This window comes from Balaenoptera musculus, chromosome 1 (assembly GCF_009873245.2).
Source record: "Balaenoptera musculus isolate JJ_BM4_2016_0621 chromosome 1, mBalMus1.pri.v3, whole genome shotgun sequence".
Classification (NCBI taxonomy): Eukaryota; Metazoa; Chordata; class Mammalia; order Artiodactyla; family Balaenopteridae; genus Balaenoptera; species Balaenoptera musculus.
Window position 1 is genome coordinate 16,344,487 of NC_045785.1, and position 13,761 is coordinate 16,358,247.

General features: G+C 53.9%; 1 protein-coding gene across 2 annotated transcripts in view; it reads right to left on the reverse strand.

The window, feature by feature from the left end:
* Positions 1–672: 672 nt before the first annotated feature.
* The window catches only part of ECE1 (endothelin converting enzyme 1), a 120,252-nt gene continuing 107,163 nt past the window's right edge, over positions 673–13,761 (reverse strand). Inside the window, exons 12-19 of one of the 2 annotated variants that reach the window (XM_036844112.1) lie at positions 13,145–13,243; positions 12,607–12,684; positions 10,982–11,085; positions 7,905–8,015; positions 7,163–7,230; positions 6,166–6,356; positions 3,951–4,046; positions 673–3,282 (exon numbers count right to left, since the gene is read on the reverse strand). In XM_036844112.1, the coding sequence (XP_036700007.1) occupies positions 3,106–3,282; positions 3,951–4,046; positions 6,166–6,356; positions 7,163–7,230; positions 7,905–8,015; positions 10,982–11,085; positions 12,607–12,684; positions 13,145–13,243 (924 nt within the window). In that variant the 3' untranslated portion in view covers positions 673–3,105. The remainder of the gene's footprint in view (positions 3,283–3,950; positions 4,047–6,165; positions 6,357–7,162; positions 7,231–7,904; positions 8,016–10,981; positions 11,086–12,606; positions 12,685–13,144; positions 13,244–13,761) is intronic. The other variant, XM_036844121.1, reaches the window with a different exon arrangement.

The following is a 13,761-nucleotide window of genomic DNA, read 5'->3' on the forward strand; positions in this document are numbered from 1 at the left end:
TTCTAGCCTCCATAACTGTGAGACAATAAATTTCTGTTGTATTAGCCACCACGTTGTCATAGTTCGTTATGGCAGCCCTGGCACTAAGACACTCTGGTAGGAGAGGGAAGCCTGTATGAGCCACCTGCTCGGGACTGGAGGTCAGAAATGGCTTCCTAGAGGTGCTGCTGAGCTGGGCATTGAAGGATGGGTAGGAGTTTATCAGCCAAAAGAAGTCAGCGAAAAGTATTCCAGGCAGAGGGAAGAATACATGCAAAACCCAGGAGGAGGCATGAGTGTATGTCAGAGACTCTTCCTTGAACTTCTTCGAATTCCCCTTCTCCTGCCTGCCCTGCCCAAGCACCTGAGGCCTGGAAACCCACTGCCGACATCCTTTGCTCCAAGATAATGGAAAAATTATTTTTACCAGGAGGTCCCTTGAGCCCATGTGGTGACATGCATCATTCTCACCAGCAGGGGGCCCTTACACGATCATATGGATGAAGGAAGTGTGGGCAGGTGGGCATAGGCACTGCGTAACCATCTGGCATTTGTCAGGGTCCAAGGCCTCTGCTCTGGAGAGGAGGTGCAGTAGGCCCTGGGGGTGCTAGCAGCTCTGTGCTGGCCGGGCGCCCTCCCTCAGCTCCACAGGACACACACCGCCCCAGAAGGACACACACTTGGACCAACATGGTCCTCGGTACAAGTACTTTATTTCAGTTACAATAGTGCCACACCAAAACTACAGTAGCACAAAACATGATAATACAAAAAATAGATTCCAAGCTCCAAACCCCATGTCCATGTGCCCACGGAGAAGCCGCCCCTATGGCTCCCCAGGCCTAGGAGGAAGGGGCCTCTCAGAGGGCAGCTGCCCAAGGCTCTGCGGGGGAGGCAGTGGGAGTGCTTCCTTTGCTTCCGTCCCCGCTGGTCCCGAGTCCCCCTCGGCCTGCCCCCTGCCACTCCCTGAAGCAATGAGGGCAGAGGACGTTCCCTCCGGCTGGACCCTCAGCCCTAGGACCCCTGCTTCTGGCTGGCAGGTCCCAGCCCACGGTGCCGGGACTGCGACCCTCCTCGGGGAAGGCTGGAGGGCAGGAGGGTGGTGGAGGGGAGGGCGCAGGCCCGGGAGAGCCGGTCCCTCCGCGGTGAGGTGCGCATGGCGGGCTCCCCACTCCAGCTCCTTCTCTGGCTCCTGTCCTCCCTTTCCTCTGAAGAGACAGCAGGCCCGCCGCTGGTGGGGACCAGGGGCCTCACCTGGAGCCCGCTGCCAACACCCCTGCCCCAGAGGCAGGGCCGAGCTGAAGGTGGGCGAGGCAGTGGCCGAGCCTCTGCTCACCGTGGGCGAGGAGAACTCCGGCTCCCTGTGGGAGCGGGGCTGGCCCGGTGGCCTGGCTGCCAGGCAGGAGGGCTGAGGCGGCTCCTGCCTTGGTCATGGGTGCCTGCTTCCTCAGGGCCAGCCTGGGGCTACGCGAGCTCCACCAGGTGGGGAGCCCAGAGAAACTGTGGCCGCAGGGAGGGGACCACATTCCTGGTCCCCTAGCACCTCAGGCCAGACCAACCAGGTTGGGGAGCCTTCCCCTCGCAGCCTCCCGTGGCTAAGTGCATCCCCCAAGAAGAGAAGTGGATCTTGCTACAAGTATCGTCTTGATTCAACCCAAGGGGCTGAGGGTGGGCCGGAGCCCAGGGCAAGTTCAGGGGCTCTTCAGACTCCTGACCTCAGTGCCGCAGACCTGCAGGCCAGAGCCTCTGGGTGGCCATGAGGGGCAGCTATGTGGCACTGGCAGTAGGGGGTATGGCCTTGTGTTCCAGTCAGGACACTTGGGGGGCTTCATTGAGGAGGCCAAGGGGCCCCTGGGGGCGGAGGGCTGTCTCCTTGCGGGGAGCCCAGGCGCAGCCTTGGATAAGGCACTAGAGAAGGGCGGGCGGGCCTGGCTGCGGTCCTGGGAGCCCGGCCCGGGCCAGTGGTGGAGGACGGAGCTTGAAGGGAGGATTTGGGCCCTTGGGCAATGAGAGCTGCCTTCTCTTTCCTTCTTCCCTGGGAGAAGAGGGTCTGCAAGGCAGAACCCAAAATGGCTGGGATGGCAGGATGCTGCAGAGAGGCAACAGGCCCCGGGACTGACAGGGGGCAGTCAAAAGAAGGGGGACAGAAAGAGGACATCTATGGCATGGCAGAGTACACCTGATGGGGATGTCTCAGCCTCGCAGGGCTCCTGTGACCCGGATCCAGGGTGCTCAGGCACCTCCAGACAGGGTTTGAGGGCCCTGACCTGGCCTCATGTAGCCATCAGTCCCCTGCTGTGACTTTGGGGTCAGATCTTCCTTGCTGGGGTTCCCACTGTTGGACTCTGGGGACAGAGGCAGGCACACTGAGGGGGCGGTACCAACGAGCTGGCCCCTCCCTCTGCCGGGCCTCTGTGCCTCTCCTCTCTGCACCAGGGGACCAAGAACCAAGGGAGCAGGCTGAAACCGCACACCCCAAGGACGGAGGCAGCTCTCCACTGGGGGACCTGCTCAGTGGCTGGGGATCCTGCTTCAGCCCAACCTTGCAGCAAGTGAGGAAGCGAGTGGGGTAAATCAGTGGGGCTTGTCCACAGGTTATTTAGAAAAACAGAACATAATAAATATAATCAATCCTTTCCTTAAAAAAAAAAAAAAAGTGTTTCAAATGCGTTATTTCCCTGAAGATTTCCAGTGTATTCCACAATGTTTAAAAAATAGTTTCCCCAAAAATACATCTTTAAAGCACTGACACAGTGGTGTTTGTGGTGTATCTGGCGCTGGACGTGGGCAGGAGGCTGTGTCCCGCTGCCCGTGTCGGCGTCGGGCCCAGGCCTGGTGAGCAACCAGCCTGACACCCAAATGCCCATCAGAGTTGACACACGTGTGCCTGGGATGAGCGGGTCTTCACAGGGGAGCAAATCTCGGATTAATGTGAGAACCCACATCACAGACTTGGTTCGGGCTGAAAACCCTCCAGCGAGGGGAAGGGGGCCCGAGGTGGCCGAGGGGGCCGGGCGACGCCCTGGACGCCGGATGGCGCGGGCAGCCTTGTCGGCCCCGCCCCGGGGGCTGGTCCTCAGCCCCTGCCCTGCTTCCTCCGTCTTGGTTCTTGGTGCTCCACCCCTCTCACCACACTTCACACTTGTGACGAGGGTTCATGGGTGAGCCGGGCGGGCAGTGGAAGTGTTCTGAGAACTCCCTGGAGTTGGAGATGGAGCCGATGACCCGGAAGCGGGATGGGCTGTGGGGATCGGTGATGAGACCTTCGTGCGAGCTCTCGGGTGTGCGGACGGAGCACCAGACCTTCGGGGGAGCGACATGGGAGAGGCCAGGGTCACTGCGGGGCCCTGGGGCCGCCAGACTGGCCCCATCACCACAGCAGGGAAATAAGGGCCCCGCCTGGTTCTGAGACCCCCGGGGGGCCAGGAGAGCCTGTCAAGTGGGTTAGGAAGAGACAGGGGCTGGTGGGACCCCATCCCAGCTTCCTCTGCTGCAGCCAGAGCAGCTGTCTGTCTGTTCCAGGCATCTTCGTGACATTTCACCTGAACGAAGGATTCTGCCCCAAAACCAGTTTGAGTCCAGATCACTCACTTCCCGGGCAGAAAGAACTGTCTAATGGCCTGGTGGCTCCGGGCACCAACAGAAGGCTACATGCTGAATGCCAGCTCAAGGAACAGCCCGGGACGTCTTGAGTTTTCAAGACATTTCTAGAACCCCAGAAGCAGAAGGGCCCTTAGCAGTCACCTCGTCCTCTCACCTACCTGATGCAAGAATTCCTCTAATAGCATTCTTGGCCCTTCCTTGAATTTCTCTAATGATGAAGCTCACCTCTTTACAGGGTAAATGCCCCGTGGACGGACCAATGAGCTAGGGCTTCCCAGTTTGAGGAAATTTGCCTTTTGATTTTCAGAGCTCCTGGAACTCAAGATGGTAGAGTGTGTCTGAGTTTGGCTTTTCTCTAATGAACTCACCTGTGCAAACCCCAGGAAGAAGAGCTGGTTATTGGTGAGACCCAGGGTGGGCAACGTCTGCTCAGCCCCGTACTTCTTCACCCAGTTCTGGTAGGCCTGGGGGGAGAGGACAGAGCTCAGGGTCCCCATGACACAGGAGCAAGCGGGGTGGGGTGGGGGGCTACCATGAGAGATCAGGGAAGGTCTACCCAGTTGGGACAGGGACTAGCTTCTGGTGGTGGCCTCAGCTCAGCCTAGAGGAGCCGTCCTCTTTACCTGCACTCATTCTGAGAGGAGCTCATTCAACCCTATGGCTTTGAATACCATCTACATCTAAGTACCGACGGCTCTCAAATGCACCCTTCTAGCTCCAGCTTCTTCTTGGGTATATTCAACTGCCCCAGCTGGATATCCAAGATGCATCCCAAACTTAACACACACACACACACACACACACACACACACACACACACACCACTTTCCCGTCACAGTAAATGACATCACCAACCACCCAGTTACTCAGGCCCAAACCCCAGGACTCTTCCCTGATTCTTCTCTTTCAATCAACTGAACAACCCAAATCTAACCACTTCTCACCTTTCCCATTGCTCTATCCTCTCTCTTGCCTGGACAACCTCACAGCAGCTTTCTAACTAGTCTCCTTGACTCAAACAGGTCCAATTCCAATCCCCTCCCAACTTAGCAACTCAAGTCATCCTCATAAAGCAGGGGTTGGCAAAATTTTCTGTAAAGGGCCAGAGAGTAAATATTTTCAGCTTTGAAAGCCAAACACTCTTTTCTGCAGCAACTCAAGGGTGCCACTGCTGTGTGAAAGCAGACACAGGCACCATGGAGATGAATGGGCATGGCTGTGTCCCCCCCAGTTTTTATTTATTTTTATTGATTTATCCAGCTGAGGGCTGGATGTGGCCCAGGGACTGTAGGTCAGCAGACCCTGTCGTAAAGGATAACTTAGATCATGTCATTCCTCTATTTAAAACCCCTGCAGCAGCTCTCATTGTCGCCAGAATAAAACCCAAGCTCCTTGCTCAGCCAACAGAGGCTGGCAGTCTGGTCCAGCCACGCCTCCGGCCTCCCCTCCTGCACTGGGCCCCGCCCTCCCTCCACGCTGCTCCCGTCCTCCTTCCTGTCCTTGACTACGCCAGGCTTGGGTCCCTCTCATGGCCTCTGTAATTACGCTTCTTTCCCAGCTTTCTCTGCCTCTTCGTCATCATTTAGGTCTCAATTCAAATGTCACCCCCTCCAGAAAGGCCTCCCCTGGCCATCCTTCCCCCCATTTTCCTTTATGACTTTGGCCTAGTTTATATTCTTCTTCTTCTTATCAATACCTGAAGTTACCTCATTTATTTGTGTAGGTTCGTATTGCCTTTCTCCCCCTCCCCACCCCGTTAGAATTGTGAGCTTTAGGACAGCAGGATCCCTGTCTGTTTTGTCACCGAATCTCCGGCGCCAACAACAGTACGTGGTGGGTAGAAAGTTCGTGATTCCCTTTCACTGACTAATGGACGTCAGGCAAGTTGCTGAATGTTTCTGGGTTGGTTTCCTCACCTGCAAAATGGGCGTGTGATACCTAATTGTAAAGCTGTCGGGGGCGCTGAGCACAGCGCCTGGCACACAGTAAGGCCTCAATACGGGGCACCTCTCAGGACTTCTGCTCTCACTACCACAGGGAGCAGGAGGCTCTGCGTCGGCCTCTGGGGTCTCCCTTCCAACTCAGCTAACATCTCTGAGTGCCACTCCGGACCAGGCCCTGAGCCCAAGTGGTCACATGCTATCTTTCTAACACCCAGCCATGCATCCTGAGGCTCAAGGAGGCTGAGTGACTTACTCCAGAACCAGGACGTGAGCCGGAAGTGGCTGCAAGACCACTGACCCCTCCCTCCTTTCCCGGGCCCACTGCTGCCTGAGTCAGTGGTGGCTTCCCCTGCAAAGGGAAGAACAGGCAGGCCTTCAGGTGGGTCTAGCCCAAGCCCTTTCTGGTGACCTTCAGTCGGGCTGGACTCAGAGTAGACAGCCTTCTATGTGCCAGTTCTGTGCTAGGTGCTTCATAGACACCCTTTCAATCAGTCCTCACTGCCACCCATTCCACAGATGTGGCAACTGAGGCTCGCAGGGCTGCTGCGCTTGCCCCAGCTTGTCTACAACCACCCTTAACTGAGAAGCAGCTGGACAGTCCCAACCTTGGCCTGGGGTGTGTGAGGAGGAGGCCTCTTACCCGATAGGCCGCCTTGAGGCCCCCATTATCAGCGATGTTCTCCCCGAGGGTGTGCCGGCCGTTCACCGGCTCCCCGTTCACGCTGTAGTTGCCGTACTGCTCCACCATGCACTCGGTCTGCTGCTTGAAAGCCTCCACGGATGAGTTCTTCCACCAGGGCCGAAGGTTCCCGTCCTTGTCATACTCCCGTCCTGCGGGGTCAGACAGAAGTGTCAGGTCGGGGGGAGAAGAGGCAGAGCCGGGACCCGTGCTGCTGGTTGTGCCTCTCCTCCCAGGGAGAAGAGATCCACCCATCTACCCACCCATCTACCACCCAGCACCGGGGAGATGAGGCCGGTCTGGGTGCTAAAGGAGCTGGATGAATTAGCTGGTCTGGGGTGGGGTGGGTAGAGGAACATGATCTCGGCAAAGGACCAGCACGTTCAAAGCTTCGGTGGAGCTGGATTCACTGTCAAGGCTGGTGAAGGGCCTCTGACCCTGAGCCAGGAGGAGGTGAACGCAGCCAGCAGTGCTAGGGTCATGGGACAGGGCCCGGCCTCCAAGGCCTTGCCTCCTCCTTCTTGGCCTTGGGAGTCCCCAAGGCAGGAGGCAATGAGGAGGATTCTGGACATTAGCTGGTGAGGCGCTAACTCTTCTGACTGCGGTTGGACCAGAGAAATCTCTGGAGTGGTGGAGAAACGTTTTCTCCCCGCTGACTACTGGTACCCACCCCTGGCACTGCACACCGTCCTGGAGCAGGGTGCTCCGCTGTGAGTCTGCCCAGTCCTCACAATCACCACACGAGCATCATGCCCATTTTACAGAGAAGAAAACAGAGGCCTGCAGAAATGACGGGACTTGCTAAAGTCCACACAATTGGCAGGTGGCCGGGCCAGGATATGAACCCAGATCCTTCTGTCAGGCTAAGGCCCTCAGACGTGAAGGGAGCAAACGCAGAAGCACTGGGGCAGGAAGCTGGTGGCGGAATCATCTGAAGGGGACCCCAAGGAACCTGTACCTTGATCGTCAAAAGCATGAGTCAGCTCGTGGCCCACGACGACACCGATGCCACCAAAGTTTAAGGCACTGAAGGGGAGGACACGAAGGTGAGAGTGATGCCATGTGGGGAGGGACCACTGCTTTCCCAGCCTGGAGACACAGCAGAGTCCCGCAGGGCTCCAGCCAGGCCCCTGAGCCAGTCAGAGCCTGGTGAGTCTGCCGTGCCCTGCCTGTGCCCGCTGGACGCCAAGCACTGTGCCAGGTGCTCTGTGGCACCGCACGGTCCTCTTTGGTCATCCCAAAGAGTTAGGCCTCGGTAACTAACTCTATAAATGAGCAAACGGAGGCGTGGAATGGTTCAGGCACTTTGCCCAAGGGCCACACAGTCAGCAGAGAACAGGCCTGGGATTCGGATCCAGGCCTGTGTGGATTTCATTTCCGAGACAGTGCCCTCACTCTTCCCAACTTCCCAGCTGAGACTGTTCTAGAACACTGTTAGAGGGGAATTTCTCTATATGTGGCTCCTACCCCCAAGTTCCCACCGTACAGGGGCTTCCCGGTCCCGGAGACCCCGGAGGGAAGCACAGGGAGTAAGGCTGTTGTTTCCATGGCAACATCTCCTGGCCGGTGGGACAAGCAGCTCTCAGTGAGATGGGTTTGCACGTGGGGTCAGCTGTGGGCCACAGGGCCGGGCTGGGCTGGGGGATCCACTGAGGGGTGGGGGGGGAGGAGATGGGGCGGGAGCAACAGGAGCAGCCTACTTGGGTGAAGAGCGGGTGTAGAACGGTGCCTGCAGGATTCCAGCCGGAAACACGATCTCATTCTTGGTGGGCGAGTAGTAAGCGTTCACCATGGGTGGGGTCATGCTCCACCTGCAAGCAAGACACACGGGAAAGCTCAGAGCCTGCTGGGGGAGCGCAGGTGGGGATGGCCCATCTGGAGGGTGTCAAGAGCCCTAAAAGTGTGGATTCCCCTTGACCCCAGGCCCCAGGCCACACAAGCACACAACAATCCCTGAAACTATTAACTTTAGCCATGTGAGCAAGTGTACAGTGAAATCTTATTTTACGTTTAATTTCATTTCACTGACTATTAAAAATGTTGAGCATCTCAGGACTTCCCTGGTGGTCCAGTGGTTAAGACTCTGCGCTCCCACCGCAGGGGGCACGGGTTCGATCCCTGGTTGGGGAACTAAGATCCCCCATGCCATGCTGCGTGGTCAAAAAAAAAATTTTTTTAAATGTTGAACATCTCAGAAAAAAAAAGAGAACACAATGGACCATTACATACTAAAAAGTCATTACAATCTAGGCTCAAAATGTATTTGTCAGCAGTTTTCAAAGTGTGCTCTGTGGATACCTGGCGGGATGGGAATCCCTCAATTCCCTTTCAGGGGTTCTGTGAGGTCAAACTATTTTCATAATAATTTTAAGATGTTATTTGCCTTTCCCATCGTGTTGACATTACACTGATGGTGTAAAAGCAACGCTGGGTAAAACTGCTGGAGTCCTAGCTGAGTCAGGCTGGTGGCACCAGCTGTTCAATTGGTCACCATGTTCTTCACCCGAAAAAAAAAAGTCATTTTCACTTAAGAACATCCTTGATGACGCAGCATAACTATTAACTTCATTAAATCTAGACCCTTGAGTACAAGTCTCTAAATATTATGTGTGACCAGATGGGAACCACTCATAAGCATTTCTGTTTTTTTCATGGAACACCATTTGTACTTGAGAGGATGACTGGTGTTTGACAGGCATATCCTTGAAAATGAGTAGAGTGAGCTCATCACCTCAAGGAAAACGACCGACACCATTTGTTGCCAATGATAAAAATTCAAGGTTTCCAAAAACCTGAAGTTTCAAGCAAAAATTTGCAAAACTGGTATCCGCCACCACAAACTTGACAGCTGCGCAATACTTAAAGACTTCTCTCTGGAGGTCAGCAGTGATATTACCAAATGTGGATTTTTTTTGATATTCTAAAATGAAGAAGTTACTGTTTGGAAGATATGTGAAATTCAGTGAAGCATTGTTTTCCAAATGACCAATGCATGGTGTTACAAAATCCTACAGGGGTAAAAGATCCATTCAAAGTGCAAGACAGACCGATGGATTTTAGTGTAACAGAGTATGAAAAGTTTATGAATATGGTTTCGGACTCGGCGGTGCAATTAACCTTTAAGAAAGTTACACCTGTCGCGTTTTGGTATAGTATCAATGAAGGATGTGCACATGTATCAAAAAGCCTGTTAAAAGGTCCCTCCTTTTTCTAACTACATGTCTGTGTGAGGCTAGAATTTCTTTATTCCTATCTTTTCCTTTTTTTTTTGGCCACACCACATGTGGAACTTCCCCAACCAGGAATTGAACCTGTGTCCCCTGTACTGGAAGTGTGGAGTCTTAACCACTGGACCACTGGGGAAGTCCTAGAATTTCTTTATATATTTCAAAACAATATATTGTAACAGACTGAAGGCAGAAGCAGATGTGAGAATCTGGCTGTCTTCTATTAAGCCAAACATTAAAGAAATTTGCAAAAAGTAAAACAATACCTCTCTTCTCAATAAATTTTTTAAAAATTGTTCTTTTTCATAAAATTTTCAGAAAAATCAGTATAACTCCCATAGGGTTTCCCTGGTGGTGCAGTGGTTAGGAATCTGTCTGCCAATGAAGGGGACACAGGTTCGAGCTCTGGTCCAGGAAGATCCCACATGCCACGGAGCAACTAAGCTTGTGCGCCACAACTACTGAGCCTGCGCTCTAGAGCCCGCAAGCCATAACTACTGAGCCCATGTGCCACAACAACTGAAGCCCGTGTGCCTAGAGCCCGTGCTCAGCAACAAGAGAAGCCACTGCAATGAGAAGCCTGCACACTGCAATGAAGAGTAGCCCCCGTTTACCACAACTAGAGAAAGCCCGCGTGCAGCAACGAAGATCCAACGCAGCCAAAAATAAATAAATAAAATAAATTTATTAAAAAAAATATATATATATAACTCCCATAAACAAAAAAGCTTTTGGGGGTTCAATGATTTTTTTAAGAGTGTAGAAGGGGCCCTGATGGTAGATAGTAATGAAACACTTGGCTTCCAAATGATTTTTCTGGTGGGAAGGGCCAGTGGGGAGTGGAGTGAGACAGAAAGGATATTTTCTCCAAGAGCCTAGACCGTCACTATGTCTCCTCCAGTAAGTCCCACAGAGATGTATTTAGGGGTGGGTATATTAATGAGTGGGAGACTAACTTTAGATGGAAAATTTTAAGCTAAATTAAAAGACTTCAAATAAATTCACAACACTGGGGCAGTGCCTGTGCCTTATTCTGGAGATCAAAGACCGCCTTCTTGTACGTTTAGGGGGAGCCCTGGTTGAAGACAATTCAAACCCTTGTTGTCCACAAGAGGGAGCCAGAGGCAAAGAAGTTGCTTTCTCTTTTCTCTAAGATTTACCCTGCAAAATGCTTTAGGCATGGAGGGAGTTTAGTCTGAGAACTAGTACTAGGCTGATTACATCTGAGTTTTCTAGGAGGCTATTAAGCTCCTCGCATCCTATCTACAGATAATGAAGCAAAGGCTCCGAACGCTGAAGAGCTGGGCGGTGATGCCAGGTCCGCTCAACTCCGGGGAACAAGCTCCCTCTGGCAACAGGCTGGGCGCTAAGGGCACATAGACTCGGGCTGATCTCAGCTCCCGGCTTCTGAGCGGGGTAACAGCCGCCCCCGCTCCTCACAGGGCCCTCACGACAGTCACATCCCGTACCCGGCTCGTGCTGAAGGAGAGCTGGGCCCCCATACCCGCCTGCAGGAGCCAGTGCCCTCCCAGCGAGGCCCAGGAACTCACTGATCTCTGTTGGGCGCTTTCCGGAGCTGGTCGGCAGTGACCCTCCACGAGAAGTTGAAAAACCGCATGGCGTTCTCGAAGTAGAGGTCTGGAACCGAGGTGTACTGGACGGGAGGGAGCAAGCCACAGGGTCAGAGCCCACTCAGGTCCCTGAACGCAAACCGTGTCTTCTAAAACCGAGGAAACTGAGACCCCACGCAGTCAGGGGACTGGTCCGCAGGGCAGAGACTAGAACGGAGGGCTCGGAGCTGCAGGCTTGGGCTCTTCCCTTGGCCCTCACCCTGCTGGGGCCTGGCCCCCTCCCCCCTCCAAGGACACACCAAGAGCTTCACCCAGGGCCGCCCAGCACCCAGCAGTGTCTCAAGGCAGCAGGAAGCCCCTGCAGCCGTGCCAGGGCCTTAGGCAGGAAATATGTCCAGTGGGGTCCAGAACTTTCTGCGATGATTGACATGTTCTATGCCTATGTTGTCAGATACGGTCGACATCAGCCACATGTGGCTTCTGAGCATTTCAAATGTGGCTAGTGCAACCTTTTAACTTAATTATTTAATTTTAATTAATTTTGATTTTAATTAAGTAGCCATCTGTGGCTAGTAGCTACCATGCTGGCCAGCACAGACCTCATAAATCCAGCTGGGATCTGTGAAACATCAGGAGACAGGCATTACTGCACACCTTCCTCACCACTCAGCCTGGCCTTTCAGTTCTTGCCAGGTGCAAGGTTCTCCCTTAGATCTGCTCTAGAACTTTTTGGCTTTACATCAGGGCTCTGGTAAAATGCTAGGCCCTTGGGGTCATGACTCCAATCCTGTGGGGTCTGCCTGGGCTGTCTCCAGGAGCCCCTTGTCTTATATCACGATACCCTGGAGCATATAAAATTACTCTCAAGGAAAAAGGCTGCAGAATGAGTCCCATATTCTCAGAAGTAGTTTTAATATTCTTTGGTTTTAAATATAACCATGATGAGCGGTTATTACAATTTCAAAAATGCCTGAATTCACAAATTTCGATTATAAGGTATAAAACTTTATCTTTCGGGGCAGAAGCACAATCCATTTAAAGGAGTGATTTGCCCAAAGCTCTAACCACCAGGGATGTATCAACTACGCTTGTTGCCTAAATTAAGCTTAAACATGCATTTGGGATTTATGCTTCCTCTTTCCCATTAGCATTTCAAAGTCCGAATGAGAGGTCCAGGTTTCTCTGGGGAGGTTGGGGAGAAGCCTGGGGATAGGAGGCAACTCAGGGGGCTGGGAAGTGTATGAGGGGTTCCACTCTGTACTCTACCCCCTGATGCTTTAGGGACACCGATTCTCTCTACACCTTCTAGGACCTGTTTTCTCCCGTTATTTCCTACTCATTCAGTAGAGCTGACTGTGCTGTGCCGGTCATTGACTGCTGGCGGCTCTGGGGAGGCGGGGGTCACCGGCCGGCCCAGGAGAGGAAGGAGCAGATAACGGCTCCTTAGTTCGCGGTCCATGCCCAAACCCCACACCATATCATCTCCAGATGTCTTGACAGTCATGGTGTCTCCAGCGGCCCACCCAGACCCAGCCTCTGCCCTTTCCCAAGTGGGGCCCCACAGGCATTCAGGAATGCAAGGGGGCAGGGTGGGAGCCACTCACATCACTGAACACTTTGTCCAGCTCCTTGGGGTCCATGATGAAGTTGGGGTAGCCTATCATGTTGTAGATCGCATCCGCCTGGGCAGGAGAGACACAGAGAACAGTGAGCGCCCAGCAGTGCTCTGTGGGTGCCGGGCTCAGGGTCTGGGCCAAGGGGAAACGGCCCAGCTCCTCCCACCTCAGAGCTTTCACGTCCCTTTCTCTTGTCTAACTTCCACTTATCCTTGGGGTCTCTGCCTAAATGTCATGTCCCAAGGGAAGCCTTCCCTGGTCACCCCCCCCCACCCCCGCTGGGCCGCATCTCATCCATGGTCACACCTCCCTTGCACACTTAGCACAGTTTGTTTTCCTACAGTCGTTAATCTGATCATGTGTTCAAGGCTGTCCCTCCATCAGGCTGGACTTTCCACCGCCTGAAGGCAGGACAGCAACTGTGCTGCGCTCACTGGATAAAACTAGTCCCTCCTTCATCCACCCTCGTCCCTCTGCAGCTGCTGCCCTCTGTGCGGGACCCCCCCCAGCACCCGTCCAGCCTCACCTTTTCCTTGGCTGATTTCCGAGTGTCTTCATCCATCCACTTCAGGGTGCTCAGGCTCTCTTCAAACGCCTTCTTGATCTCCAGGATGATCTCGCTGGCCTGAGGAGACAGCAGCTGAACCAGTCAGGTCTGGGCACTGGACTTGCCTAAAGGCAGCGGGCATCCCAGGGAGAAGGATGACGCCGGGCCAGAGACTAAACTCAGATCCTGGCTCGAGGCCTTGTGCTCCAAGGTGCTGGGCTAAGGAGGGGGGCCACAGCCACGTTCCCCCAAACTCGCTCCTCTGAACACTAACATCCTGTGAGATGAGACTGGACTTCTGTAAACAGGGCTCCCTGGTCAAATACACTCAGGGCAAGCTTTGGGAGCGCTGGAAAAGTCTCTTTGCTGCGGGACTTTTCAGAGCCTTTACTGGGTAACAGGCACTGCAACTCTTTTCAGAGATGCCAGAATATGTAGCTGTTCTCAGATGTACTGGACCACAGAATTCCTTTCTGACGGACCGTGCTTTAAAATCTAGAGAGGTCGGGGCTTCCCTGGTGGCGCAGTGGTTGAGAATCCGCCTGCCAATGCAGGGGACACGAGTTCGAGCCCTGGTCTGGGAAGATCCCACATGC